Raw genomic sequence first — 14,810 nt, 5'->3', positions numbered from 1 at the left:
TTCTGGCATTCACTAGTCCAAGGAGAATTATCAGCCTGTCTAGCAGTAATTTTCAAGAGCTTCCAAACTTGAAGACCTTTGTGTTATCTTCTGTTTACATCACGCTCCACTGGCAAAGCTAACAGGGCTGCAGTGCTCCAAAGACTTATAAAGAAACTCTCAGGAGGTGTGAGAAATCCTGTTCATGTGACTCTTTAAACTTGCTGCACGGCTTTGTGCTCCCACAAAACATTCATGGTGATGAACAGAAGAATTTTGTCGGTACAGATTCTGGCTTCTTCCTCTTACCAGTGAAGCCAAGAGCCTGATAAGCTACTTTTGTTTAACTTTTATCTTCTAATTGCACTTGTCACTTCAATGACATCTAATAAAGGTTCCTAAAACAACTGTAGTTATTCAGAATAAATCCCTTAAAGTTTTCTTTTAAGCAGACTATGTAATTTAGAGTGTCTAGATGGGTTTCTGATTTTAAGTTGTTAAAAAAAAAAAAAAAAAAAAAAAGGTATTTTAAGTGTTTTCAAAGCAAAAAGCCTATCATTAAACTTTTACTTTTTTTTTTTTTATGAGTGTAATTATGCTCCCTCTTTAAGTGAACCCCTTGCTAATCACTGATCATTAATCCTAAAGGGCTTCATGAAGCGAATAGAAGAAAAAGGAGTTTCTGAAGATATGAAAGGGAAAGACAAGATAGTATTTGGCAATATTCACCAGATCTATGACTGGCACAAAGAGTAAGTCATTGGTTTAGTTTGCTTTTAAGCACCTTTGGAACCACTTGTTTAAGAAGGATTGGGGTATGTAGTATCTGTACATCTAAGCTGCTTTTACTTGAACATCAGCAGGTCGTTCAGGGCTGAACTTCCAAAGGATGTTACCTCACTTTAAATGGCCTCTGTTAGTTTGTAAGTGCTGCTTCCTAACTTCACAAATCATGGCTGCTGTGACTCCCGAGAATATGTTACAGTTCATGTGCTTTTAACCACAGTTCAACAGTATACTAGATCCTGATATAAGGCTCTGTCTACCCAACCAAAAATGGCAGAGCTGCATGGTGCAAAGCATCAATCCTACATAAGATCTTTTTTCCCAGTGGAAAAAAAAAATGCACTGGGCTACAGCTTTGCACTGGCTGGCTTCATGGGAGGGTGTCTGTGGTACCATCTCTGATTGCAGATACAGCTTTATGCTGGCTCACACCCCATGCCAGGAGTGCAGGTCAGGGTGACAGAGATGTTGTGGATCACAAGAGGGTCTGTCAGTGCTGTGCTGCCAATGGCTCTGCCATTCCTTGCTGGGGAGCCGCAACAAGAGGCTCCATGGGAGACATCACTGTGGTCAATCCAGGGCTCCTGAACCAATGCAGGGCTCCTCAGCTGTCCCAGCATCCTCCAAGAGGGGTGTTGCTTGTGGGGTGCTTGCTGGATCCCCAGAAAAGCTGCTGAGGCTGTCGTAACTCTGTTGCTTGGGTCACAGCTGTAGGCTGAGTTCATCCCACCACTGAGTGGTAGCAATGCTGGAAAATCATTGTTTCCTTCCTTTGTATGAACTACCACTACGTCACCCTCTTCTTGGCTCTCTGGGGTTTGTGGGCATGGATCTGGTGGTTCTCAGCAACACTAGCATCTGCACATGCAGCTGGATCAAGAATGCTGACCACAGCAGCAATATTAGGCTAGGAGGGTGATGAGATACTTCTTGCATAAAACCTCTGACAGGCTTTGGCCTGTCTGATACTTTTGACTCTGAGTTAGGAACTCTTTTCCTTGAAAATCTTATTCTGTCCCCATTCAAGCAGCTTTTGAAAAGTTGCTGGAAATACAAGGGTTATTTCAAACCCAGAGCCATTTCTACTACAACTTTATGAACAGTAGGGTCATGCTTTTGCATAATATGGTCACTGTTTCAACTCTGCCACTCAGAAAAACCCCACTACTTTGGCTAACTAGAATTGGAGCACAGGCAGTGTGCATATCTGAGCATTGGACACCAGACTAGGTTTCCCTTTGGCTCTGGACAATTGCCTCATCAAGGAGTCACAGTGTCATTGCCATCATGCATCTCTTGGGTGCCTATCAGGTCCTGTCCGTGTGTTCTGACAACAGCTCTTGGGAGTGCAAAACAAAAAAAAAGTCAGAAAAATACTAAGTTTATACCAGCAGTGGAGCATTTTTACCAGTGCCATTCATGTTTAAATGTGATGATAAGAGTTTTCTGTAAAATACAGAGAGGGAGTCTCTATTTTTAGTTCTGCATATCTGGGTCAAGAAGTCTGTTCAAATGCAGATGAATTTAACTTTTTTACAGGACTGAGTTACAAAAGTAGCTGTAGCTGATGGTAGTGGTAGGGTTGTTTAGTTGGGACAGCTGTTCAACATGCATCTTCTTGGAGGTTCCAGGATTTCTTAGAGCCAGACCATTGCTGGCATATGCTCTACAACTGGTTTCTGTAGCAAATCCACGGAGGCATTTGAGACAGAAATCCTGTAGTGAAAAAGAGTTTGTCAGGATTTATTTATCAGTTAGAAAAACCTATCAGCATTTCTAAACTTCAGTTGAGATGAAAATACCTCACTTCCAGGCATCTCAGTGTATTCTTGGAAAGGGCATTCAAGCAGGCACCTACAAAAGGTGCAGGTCAAGATAGAGGCTGAGTTTATGAATATAACTAATGGTAATATACTGAGAAACAGTGTAAAATAGAACATGCCAGTACTCTGTGACATAAAAGGTGTCTATTTGTTTACTCAAGTGAAAACTTCTGCATCTCTTTCATGTTGACCAAATCTGCTCATGCATCTGAGAACTCCTGGTAAAGCTTCAGTTGAGTTTTCACAAGTGTTTTGATATACAGACAAGTTTTACGTCAGAAGTTCTCAGTGAAGGAATGCAACTCTTGCAGTTAGTCATTGGCAGTTTTAAAAACCTGAAACCTCTGTAAGTATAACAGTAAAGAAGACCAGATAGTTTGCAAGACAAGATCTCCATATTTCACAGCTCTCATCTACTGTTTTAGAAATGCCACCATTAAGGGCTGAAGCCAGGCTTGTCTTCTCATTTATTATTGAATACTCTAGCTAAAATTGCATTGATATATTACTGAAGGATGACTGATTTGCCCTGGAATGGCCTAAAAAAAAAAAAGTCTTCTTAAATGTTAAATGTTGATATCCTTTCTTTCAGCTTTTTCCTGGCTGAACTGGAAAAATGTCTTCAAGAGCATGACCGTTTAGCACAGCTTTTTATTAAACATGTAAGTTTTATTTTGTTACCTATCTCTAGTCTAATTGTCATTTAAAGTGTGATAACTCCTTTCCAAAAGCATCTGCTTGTGTTGTCTTGATATTTTTACATGTCTAAACTTAATTTAAACATTGTTATTCATCTTCAGCGAGCAGATGGGTTTCCCTGAACTATTAGTCACCATCTTCTTGCAGACTTCTTATTTTTGGGGAAAAATTGGTCTCTCGATCAACTGGCTTCCCCCATGGAAACTTCCCTTGCGTAAGGGGAAGAAGTGGGAAACAGAACCAATTATCAGTTTGCTTCCCCACTTCAGGAAACTAAATCTTTGATTAAACTAAAAAGAAAGATGACCCAGCAGAACACGTTAGCAATTTTCTGCCAGCTTCTAATAGCAGAACAGAACAGTAGCCAATATCACACCAGGCTGCTGTGCATCTTGTTTTCACAGGAGCGTCGATTACACATGTATGTGGTGTATTGCCAAAATAAGCCCCGATCTGAATACATAGTAGCTGAGTATGAGGCATATTTTGAGGTAAGTGTGGCTCATTATCCATTATTGCTACTTAGAGCTGTGAGTCCTAGTAAAGTAGACTATTCTGTAACCTGTGAGGTTTGTCTAAAACAAACTGCAGACCATGTTGATATTGTGCATGCTGCTAAATTCTCTGCTATAGGGAAGAAAAGCTCATTTTGTCTCAGTTTATAATGTTAATTTCTAATACATACACGATCCAGTGCTCACTGTCTGTTGTCCTCAGAGTGCCACAACTGAATTCTGTCCAAAATAAAACAGACTTTTTTAATCTGTAGCCTACAAACAGGGGAGGAGGTGAAAGTTGTTGGAGCTGGGTGGTGCTTCTCATAAATTTCCAATAATGTTTTTTCAAGAAATCTGTGGGACTAGACACATTTAGATATTAATGTGAAAGAAGCTTGTTTAACAATGGGAAGATATTTTGTTTCACCCAAGGGCACAAGGCGTGTTCTGTAGGACTTGTTTGTGAGCAAATCCCTGCTGCAGTGGAGAGAGCAGTCTCCAGACCTTGCAGCCCTGCTCAGTCAGCTCAAAGTGGGAAGGAATCTTGTGCTTTCAAATGTCTTCCAGCTCGGTCATGACTTTTACCCAGTCCCTGCCTAAATAGGATATGCCAGAATTTTAAATCCTCTAAAATACCCTTTTGCAAACAAAAGATTAAGAACAGATCAGCTTTCTGTAGAAATAAGTCTCTGTGGAGACATTTTATCTCTGCCTTATTCTGTGCTTGTTTGCAATTGTTTTTTAATCCTCAACTTTTAGGAGGTTCAACAGGAAATAAACCAACGACTAACCATCAGTGATTTTCTGATCAAACCCATTCAAAGAATAACTAAATATCAGCTTCTTCTCAAGGTGAGTGGAAAGATGCAGTTTGGATCTTGTACTAGACACTGTTATTTTAAATCAGCCTTAGTTTTAATTGAAGAATAACTTCATAAAATTAGGAAGAAAGAATGTTTATATGTGGGCATACAATGGTAGCATCCTGTGAAAAATGTCCAGAGCAGGAGAGTCCCATCTGTGGGAGTAGCTTGTAATTGATGATAATCAGAAGATTTTTTTTAATAATTTTCTGTTTGAATATTTTTATAGAAAAATAAATTTCAAATATAAATTTTCATCCTCTAAAATTTCAAAGCAAACTTGCATTCAGGTTTTTTAAATTGCAGTACATGCACACAAGATGGTTAATAAAGCCATTCTTTGGTGCTGAATGGTATGTCACTATTTATTCTGAATGTCTCAGAGTATCTCATTGCTGAATATCTCTCTTCAAATTAGCATGCAAAATATATTTCCACAATATTCTGGTCTGGAAATCTGGAGAGTCCATGGTAATTTTTTCCCCAAGGAGTCTGACCACTATGGCTTCTGCTGACTTTATTCACTATGCCAATTCCTCAGCATTTCTGAATATTCATCCTTAGGGGTCTCAAGGTAACATCCAAAATTAGGCATGTCTGAACCATACACTGTAATTTCCAGCAGTACCAGGGCTCTGAGGTGGTTTCTCTTCTTTTTTGAACTAGTCTCAAGCAGGCTGCCATCAGCCCACAGTTTGGTAACTGCACACTTGTGAAGAGACAGCAGCATGTTCCCTGAAATGCCAAAAGGAAAAGAAAATTCCTCAAGCGTGTGTGGTCCTGTGGCTTAAGACAGGGACCAAGTCAGCATTCCCGAGGGCTAATCCCAGCTTTGTCCTTTTTTGTGGTATTTTCAGCAATCATCCACACCCCTTTTCCATATCTACAAAGTGGTTATAACATTCAGCAACTTCTGAACATGTATTCATTAATATTAGCAAGCTCCTTCTCAGAAACTCACATGCTAAATACACTTTCTCTTTTTTTAAAACTGACATCTTCTGTCTTCTCTTTCTGAAGTGCCTTAATGCAAACCTTTCTGCTTTCTCTAGGACTTCCTGCGGTACAGTGAAAAAGCTGGGCTGGAGTGCTCGGATATAGAGGTATGTTTTCATGGCCTGGACAGCGGTACTGCATTTTCTGATGGCACTTTATATGCAGAAATGAAAACCCCAGTAGTCCTTTGACAATGATTGAAGATCCTGCTGATATTCCAAATGTGATGTTTCTCTTTAGCTTCAGTCAGAAGAAAAGATGAAAGCACGGTCCTCTTTTAGACATTACTGTAAATGTTCAGTATGTGAGGGCCTCAACGTGAATCACTTCTAGCAGTGATTATGCCTTTGGAGTCCATTGTTTGACACTTCGCTTTTAGGGACCCTCTGACTTCCTTGTACCAATACAACCTTTGTTTTCCTTAACAGAAAGCAGTTGAATTAATGTGCCTTGTACCAAAACGTTGCAATGATATGATGAACCTGGGTCGCCTCCAGGGCTTTGAGGTATGTTCTGCTTGTAATAACAACCAGGCTAGGAAAAGTGCTTTATCTTTCTATGATTGTCTCTCCAATCAGCCCCATCCCGGGCTGTTTATCTAGTGCTCGCTCTTCTCCGGTGGTGAGCTGCATGCTTTGGTGAAGTTCTGAAGGTGTCATTCTAAACTTGTAACAATCAAGCTATTGTTTCTTCAAAATGTGAGGTCTGGGAAAGCTTCTGCAAGCCTGAATTAGACTTCTTATCTCTGTTGTCAGAGAAAAATAAACACTGAACCAGACCGCTCTGCCTGTTAGTAAGGTCACCTAACATGAACATTAACATCTCCCTCCAAGTTTGGCAACATCCAGGAGGGGACTCGTGAGTTATAACCCCACAGGTTACTACTTGGGGTTTGTAACTAAGCCAGTGTAGTCTTTGGCAGACCCAGTGAGATGTCTTATCTCCAAAATGAAGAGTAAGTTTCTCATGCCTTTTTATACATCATGGCATTCCTGCAAACAGGTAGGTCCTGTTTCGCACCTTCAGAGGTTGCATCTTTCGCTTCTCGTTTGGGGGAGATGAGCACATGACCAGAGGGAATCCAAGGCACTACAGTAGCAAATTGCTTAATGGGAACAGTGTTTGAAATTAAGTACAAAAACAGTCTACTTGCTTTTGATTTTATATGTACATATGGTGGTGATGACAGTAAAGAAAACTTGTGCTATTGTCCTTAAACGGAGTTCTTGATTTAAAAGATTGCTGCTTTAATAAATTAGAGGGGATATGTCTCAAATGAATATAGCTCTGCTTGAAATATAGCAGGTCATCTCAAGGGACTGTGCTGGGTTGGCATCTGTAACACTGGTGCCTTGTCTACTTCTCAGGGCAAGCTGACAGCTCAAGGCAAGCTGCTGCAGCAGGACACCTTCTATGTGACCGAGCAGGATTCTGGCGTTCAGTCCCGACCAAAGGAACGTAGGGTGTTTCTCTTTGAGCAAATAGTTATCTTCAGTGAACTGCTTAGGAAAGGATCTTTAACACCAGGCTACATGTTCAAGAAAAGCATAAAGGTAAGAAACGGAGTGGGAGAGGTTTATTCTCTTTGATTGTCACATAGGGAAATCTTACCAATTTTCCATACTGTGAGTCAGGTCTGTCCTGCCATAGCTGGACAACAATTTTCAGAAAACACTTGCATTTACTTTTCAGTACATCAGAAGCCATTTAAGACCAATGACACTAAATAAACCACTGGTTGTCTAAATTTACTGGGTGATTTTTAGAGGAAGCACAGCCAGGGCAGGGCCTCTGACACTCGTAGCTCTAAGCTAGCAAGTATTGCTACAAAGCCCGCAGTAGTCAAAGTAAGCATGTAATAGTTGCTTTTAAGCGTGATTAGAAAAGGTGGGGTAAACAAAACACTCATCTAATTGTAAGTCAATATTAAGCCTGGATGTGACATTACTGGAAATACCCTTCCTAATGGGGACAGGGCTCTTAGTGCAAATGTGAGTGTTGCACGAGACAGAACTATGTCAAAAGCAAACAAAAATACACAGTAATAAAAATGTAGTGAAGAGGAATTACAAAACTAGCTAAACTATCAAGAAAGTTTTAAGAAATTAATTTTATTTTAAAAGTAACCTTTCTGGAGTATGGGATTGGAATTAAAAGTAGAAACTGAAAGTAACCAGGGAAAACATGTTAGTTTGTTTTCAAGGGTTTTTATGTTTATTTAACAAATACAGATCCCCTCAGAAGTTATAGCTGAGGGTGAATGTGTGCTACACCTCTTTGAGTAGAACAGCCTTTGCTGTGGCTGCAGAAAGAGCAAAGTCACGGGTTCATCTGAATGTCTTGATTATTCAAAGGTGATAAACCGGTCTGGGATTGATTTCCTTTCCAAATATATAGTTAAAATACGGTGTGGGAGAATGCATTGTGTTTGCACTGAATTTTAAATGGTACATTAATATGAAACAGAAGAGAACAATGCCAGGTAAAATAATGCATATTAACCATATGATCTGTGATAATAAACAATAGATAATAAGCATCTTCTTGGTTGACAGAAACTGCAGCGTTTACTGAAAAGCATATCCATTTGTAAGTTGCTGTATTTCATAGTTTCCAACCAAGTAATAAGTTATAAAGGAAAAACCTGAAGTGTACAAATAAACATTAATCTTAATTTAGATGATCAGCTTTGGTTTTATCCAGCTGCTGATTTAAATCATGATTAAAGTTGGAGATAGCAATAATGTAAATCATTTTTGCTTCAGTTTATTGTATGTATAACAATGAAGCTTTTATCTGCAGGAAACAATTCCCAAATTGTATATGGTAGATAAAGAGAGAAAAATAAATCTCTTCTAATGTCAATAAAATTAGCTTGCCTCGAGGGTATGGGTTGCTTTTCTAGTTAAACAGCTTATGAACATAATGCTGTTCCCACTGCCTGAGTTGCTTTAAAATTTCTGTGTGACAATTTTCCAGTCCCTGTTTTCTTCCATTTGGCAAATAGCTTGTTCTCCTGTGCCTGCAGCAAATGTGGGATCCCCCGTGGCTCCATGTGCATCTCCCCCCACTGCAGCAGGGAGTCTGTGCACTGGCAGCCCTCACAGCCTGCTCCCAGCCCCTGCTTCAGCTTCTGGCTGCCTTTGCTTTGCTCTTGTGCCTTCCTACAGGGATAGGACCATTCCCCATATTGGCTCTTACCTGCTTGCTTTGCTATCTTGCTGTCTTTGTAGCAATTATCAGGCTGCCTAGCCATCGTGTGGCACATGGACCATTGCAGTGCTTTGGTACTGTCTTTGGTCACGCTTGTCCAGATCCCTGGGAGACACTCCCTGAGAGCTGTGGGCTGTTTTCCCGCTGATCACATCCTCCCACACAGCAGGAGGACGTAGCCCGCACCAGAGGTCCCATTTCTTTCCTCTGTGTCACAGCCACTGCTGAGCACCGAGGCCTCTCTCTTAGAGTAAGAAGTGCGTATGACTTCAGATGGAGCCATTCAGGTCTGCTAGGGAGATTAGGTTCCCAAATACTTGTCTACAAGGTCTGTCACTGTCACACGGTGAAAGAGGCTTCATAGTGATGGCCTACATTAGCAAAGAGCCCTTCTTTATGTGGCGAGGTAGTTGACATTCAGAAATAGCACATCCCTTCTTGGACATTTCTCAGTTGGATACCTTTCAAAGTCTCAAAATACCTACGTGAGTAGCCTTGGTAAATGCATCTCGCTGAGACACAAACTGTAGCTGTGGGACTCTGACCTGTGAGTCCTTTTCTTAGAGTCCTACCAGGACTGACTTGCTTGCTTTGGCTATCAGCCAGAAGAGCAAGAGCTCAGAAGAAGAGGCACTGGCCAGGCTCACTGCCCACCCCTTTCCTTGTCTTCATGTCAGAAGAGTTTCTGCCTGTCCCACTAACTCCACAGGGACCCCCAGAAGAGAGGGAAGAGGCTCCTTCTGTCTTGCAGTTTGAGTGCTGGACAGCATTCAGATGTGGGGTAAATTTCTCCATACCTTGAATGACGTTCAGAGCAATAGGAGAGAGACCCAGAGGGGTGTGATAGGAGAGAGACCCTAGAGGGGTCTTCAGAGCTGTCTGTCTTTGACAGTGAGGACCCCCATTTTTTGGTTCGTGGGTTGTTTTTTTGTGACTTTTTTTTTGCCTGCATGGCACTAACTTGTGAAGTTGCATGGATGGGAATTTCAGTCACTATCTTGTAAATTAACTTGTCCTTGTTGTGATAGTAATCCCGAATTGCCCTCTAAAGCAGAAAGGAAATGTCAGCCTATTCTTGTTTACTATCACAGATATGAATAACTCAGGAGAATTCAAAGTTACGAGTACACTTACTCAGACACCTCACAAGAACGAGGTATCCTACAGGACAGCAGCTGAAATTGCCATCCATGAGATTTCCAGGAAGAGTATCTGTGGCTACGGTCAAGTGAAGTGGTTGCACACAGATGATGGTCTCTAGAAATAAGATCTTGGAGCATCTGTGGAGAATTGCTCTTTTTTTTGGTATATCCCTGTACAGTGTCTTAAAATAGTGTAAAGACTGAGACTTTCTTCCCATGGAAGATAAGAAATGTAAACTCATTTAAACTGGAGGAATGATAGACCTTATTAACATCTTAATAGGAACAGTTTAACTGTTTTTGTGTTACAGTAACTTTTTAGCACATCAGTCAAGTCTGTGTCACCTTAAAATAGAAGCTGTAATTGAAGACACGGGCAGATGGATGTCTGGTATATCTGCAACAGCTTTATTAAGCATCATATTTCAGCTTAAGATCTATCTGCCTAAATCTATATAAACCAAATGCTTCAGATTATAATCTGACAGTCTGTTATTGGACTCAATTATTCTTAGGAACTTTTCACAACAATTTTATTCTGATCCTTGAGTAATGCTAAATCATGCTCCATGTAACACGTGCTTGCCTTGGCTTATTTCAGATGAACTACCTTATCATTGAAGAAAATGTGGACAATGATCCTTGCAAGTTTGCTCTAATGAGCCGGGAAACATCCGAGAGAGTTATTTTACAGGCAGCTAATCCAGAAATTCAGCAAGCTTGGGTACAGGACATCAACCAGGTTTTGGACACACAAAGAGATTTCCTAAATGGTATGTACATGGTCTTTGCGCTGTTTCACAAGTTGTGACGCTAACTGGGATTCATAACGTTTGCATCTTTGGTCCCTCTGTAAGAAAACCATTCAGCAACTTATTTTTCATAAGGAAAATCCCATGGAGAAAATGAGAGCCCAGTACATGTGAAGAAGTTATCATAAATTGACAGCTGGTGTTCAAAGAGACCACCTCAGTGGCACTATGCAGAGGTCTCAGTCCTGCATGCCAGATCGGCTGAGTGGAAGGGTGAAAGAGGATGGGAGAAGGGCTGGCCAAACCTGTGCTGAACTGCTGGGTGGCCCTGGAGCCCACCCCTGAGGCTGCAGGAGCTCTGTCTTGCATTGAAGACTGCAGGCCGTTCGGGCCTGCCTCCATTAGCGGTGTGTTGTGGGCTGATTTTGGCAGCTTGGTGGTGTGTTGCTGTGTGGTTGACCTGCTGCATCAGTCAGGTTCATGTTCAGATCTCAAGCCCCTTGTGTCAATGACATGCTGTGGTGGTACTTTCGTGCAAGATTCTTTAAAAATGCAAGGCTATATCACCTGCTGCTTTCCATTCTGTAAAGAGGCTTTAAATCTCATCCTTTCCCAAGACCATGTCAAAACCAGGATGCCATTGTAACAACACAGTATCTGCCACTTAGAGCAAGTCATATCCCCAGGAGCCTCTTACTTAATGTCACCATGTGCTACAAACTGAGGACATGAGGTGGGATGAAGGCTGCCTCACCATCCATCAACCCCCATACTAAACTCCATGGGGCAGCAACTGCTTTCAACAACAACAAAAAGAGAGGGCAAGGAAACATCTGGGCTTGATTCTCCTGGTAACTACAGGAGCTCTGCATGAACAAGGGGCTTTTCAAATTGTCAGCTTTGCTTTAGGAATAGATTCAGGGTTGTTTGAAATACTATTTCAAATTAAAGTAGTGTTTCTACTTTAAAAAAATAATAATACAGCCATGATCAAGAAAAGTGTAGATTTTGAAAATAAAAAGGAACCATTCAGTTAACAATTTTAGTTTGTTCTTGCTCACAATTGGGTAAGGGAAAGAGCATCAACCAGGACTAGAGTCCAGAATTAAAAATAGTATCTCTTCTTGTTTGTTTGGAAGCAAGAAAGTGGGAATTATTTCTTTGGAAGCCTCCAGAATTGTTTCATACTATATTCATTTCAAAATTGTTTTGTTCTATTCATTTCAAAACAGCTTTTTTTTTTATTGAAACTTATTTTAAAAAGCATTCTATATTTAAAAACTTAATACATGATCTATAAAGAAATTTACTAGCTTAAATCAAAACATTTTGGCTTGGCACAAATTGTTAGATTTGGGGTGTTCAGTTTGTGGATTTTTTTGTTGCAAAATCTGAAGAGTCTCTTTCAATTCACTTCCAAACGAAACTTCTCTTTTCTTCATTGTGGAGTTGTGTGTGTGTATATATATATATATATAAATTTTAATTTAGCATAGTTTTACTTCTCAAAAGTTAAATGGGAAAGGGTTACAGAGGCAGTTTGTGGAAGTTTGAAAACTATGGCTGAGCTGAGAAGAGAAAGTGTGTTTCATGTGATTCCAAAGCTTGCTGTTTGATTTTCATGACTTGGAATTGAAAGGGCCTCATACAGTCACTGTAAAATGATTCCTTGAAGAGATTGGTGAGATGAGCAGCTTGAATTCTCCTGTTTGACTGGCTGATACCGAAACTTGCTGGTTTTGTGTCAGTGCAGTTGACTTTGAATGAGGGATTATTGGAATAAAAGTAAGTTCCAGTAATGTTCAGCTACAGAATTTTTTCTGTAAACCTAGTGAGGACTCCATAGACACTACTGCAGTGGTTTTGTGTCCCTTCCAAGTCTTTCTTTTTTTTTTTTTTTCTTAATTTTTTCCCTCCTGTCCTCCCAGGACTTACTTCCCTGTGAGTTCCTTTTTCTACTGAAGCATCTTCATAGTCCCTGTTTATTCTGTGAGGCCAGCAAGGAACATGATGGGTTAGGAATAAAATCTTCAGTATCTGTAAAGCTAGAAGTAAAACTAGATTTATATGAAAACACAGGCTTAAGGATTTACTTTAAACCTGTAAATAAGGTCCAAGAAAATGATATAGTATTCAGTAGAGCTTGTCCAGTTTAGAACAATTTAAGTGGCTTTTAGGAGGTAATCTCACTGAGGTTGACTAATCTTTAAATACGTTCTTTAGCTTTGCATTTCATTAAAGCGGATGTTTGCTGTCCTTAAAATCATATTAAATCTACATTGAGCCAATGCTACGTAAACTTAATAACAAGATATTCCCTGTGAGTTCTTCCCAAGCTGTCTCTGATTTTCTGTCTTTAACTGGGAAGCCATAGAGAGTAAGGCACCATGCACAAACCATAGTATTTGTATAGTCAGTTTGTAAACATAAAACTTAGTGCAATTACGCTGTGATATTCAAGCTTTTCATAGTTTCCCTTGGAATAACAAAAGCTTCCAAGCTCAAGAAACAGAGTGTGCAGCAAATGATTGCCTGTAGCGACTGCTCTCTAATTTTACTTTTAAGAAGCAGGGTATAAAGAAAATGTCACCAATGGATAAAGAAAATATGTCAACAATGGAAATATTTCTTATGAAAAATGCCATTTTTTGGTAACTTTTTCTTATCGTGTTTTATGACACTTTTTTTTGAGAGAGAGCAAGTACACGGACATTGATTTTTGCCAGAAGCCTGTAAGAATACTAACAGATGTTGAATAGGAGACTGGAAGCCAGGCATCACTGTCATAGTTAACTGTGGAATTAGTAGCCACCAGTGGGCTCCAAGCTGAGCACCCTTTAAAGGCACTGATTAGGATGTATTGTTTCAAGTTAGAGGAGTACTCATGCAGGTCTTATTGCTAAAGATCTTGCGGCCTGATCTGCTGTATATACTAGAAAAATCACTGTCAAAGATGTCCCCAACCTTCCTCCTCCTCAGTGGCTGATCTGCAGCAGGACCAAAGCATTTTCAGCGGCTCTTGAGGTAAGCGAGTGAAATGGGTAGTCCCTATGGCAGAAACACAAGTCACTTCTGTGGCAAGGGTCACTGTATAGGCTTTTGAGCCAATTAATCTTTCAGATTGCTACAGGTCTATGTTAAAATATGTGCGCTTTTGAAGAAAACAGTGGTCTGGCCTCCTTCTTGATTTTTTTAGTCTCTTGTTCTCTAGTATCAAGTGGTTTCTTGTTGGACCATCCCTGCCTTTCTCTGGAAAGGGAACATTAGAGAGTATGTTGTGTGGTGCTGAGCCTTTCTGTTTGTCTTTCCTTTTCCTCATGCTGGGAAAGACATTCCTTCTGTTGTGGTTCCCTGGCTGGGCCAATGCTGTGACATTATGTCCTCCTGTCTGCCTCTTGCTAGACTAGTCTCTCCGCATTCCAGTAGGTTTAGTCTGATGCATGTACACAGCATTAACTGCCTATAAATCACCCTTTAAAGCCACATGACATGTAGAAAACAAACCCATAGGTCTGGGGATGGGAGTCTGAGCCTAGTAAATCTGTCTCTTTCCCATCCCATGTGAGTCCCAACCCTTGTCCCTTCTCCTCCAAACATATCAAATTCTTTATTTCTTCACCATCTGGCATTTTTGTCCTTCCTTTTCCCAGAGTGTAAACTCTATCCATGACTACAAAAATGTACTCTTTCACAAGCAGTCTTTTTTAAAGGCTTGTGAAGCTGTTTAATGTCGCTTTTGGGTGTCTTCTGGAGAGGTCTGGGCTGCTGGAATTGATATTGTTGTACCATCTATACTTCTTAACTTGCTGGTCATTTCCAGTGGTTTCTTTGAGCCAAAGTAATTAATACAGAAAATGCATAAGGAGAAAAGTTTCAGTGCAGCATATTTGAAGAGAATTTAGTAGTCAAGCTCTCATGGGAATACACAAATGAGATTTATGGGTCTTAATCTGTGTTTCCTGATGATAAGCAAAGTTCACTATAAAAAAGCTGTACATCTCTTATTCAGACTTTTTTTTCAGGATTATTTTTCTGATACTTCGTTTGTGCAATTTCAAAG

The 14,810-nt window shown here is 40.3% G+C and overlaps 1 protein-coding gene across 14 annotated transcripts in view; it reads left to right on the top strand.

Annotated features, from left to right (window-relative positions):
* KALRN (kalirin RhoGEF kinase) overlaps positions 1–14,810 on the top strand; it is a 497,542-nt gene that overhangs the window by 453,092 nt on the left and 29,640 nt on the right. For all 14 annotated transcript variants that reach the window (XM_035331506.1, XM_035331495.1, XM_035331496.1 and 11 more), the window contains 8 exons: positions 628–731; positions 3,181–3,250; positions 3,692–3,778; positions 4,544–4,636; positions 5,700–5,750; positions 6,072–6,149; positions 7,011–7,196; positions 10,600–10,771. In XM_035331506.1, coding sequence (XP_035187397.1) covers positions 628–731; positions 3,181–3,250; positions 3,692–3,778; positions 4,544–4,636; positions 5,700–5,750; positions 6,072–6,149; positions 7,011–7,196; positions 10,600–10,771 — 841 coding nt within the window. The remainder of the gene's footprint in view (positions 1–627; positions 732–3,180; positions 3,251–3,691; positions 3,779–4,543; positions 4,637–5,699; positions 5,751–6,071; positions 6,150–7,010; positions 7,197–10,599; positions 10,772–14,810) is intronic.

The sequence above is a fragment of the Oxyura jamaicensis genome, chromosome 7, assembly GCF_011077185.1.
Source record: "Oxyura jamaicensis isolate SHBP4307 breed ruddy duck chromosome 7, BPBGC_Ojam_1.0, whole genome shotgun sequence".
Taxonomy (NCBI): Eukaryota; Metazoa; Chordata; class Aves; order Anseriformes; family Anatidae; genus Oxyura; species Oxyura jamaicensis.
This window is presented reverse-complemented; position numbering and strand designations above follow the sequence as displayed.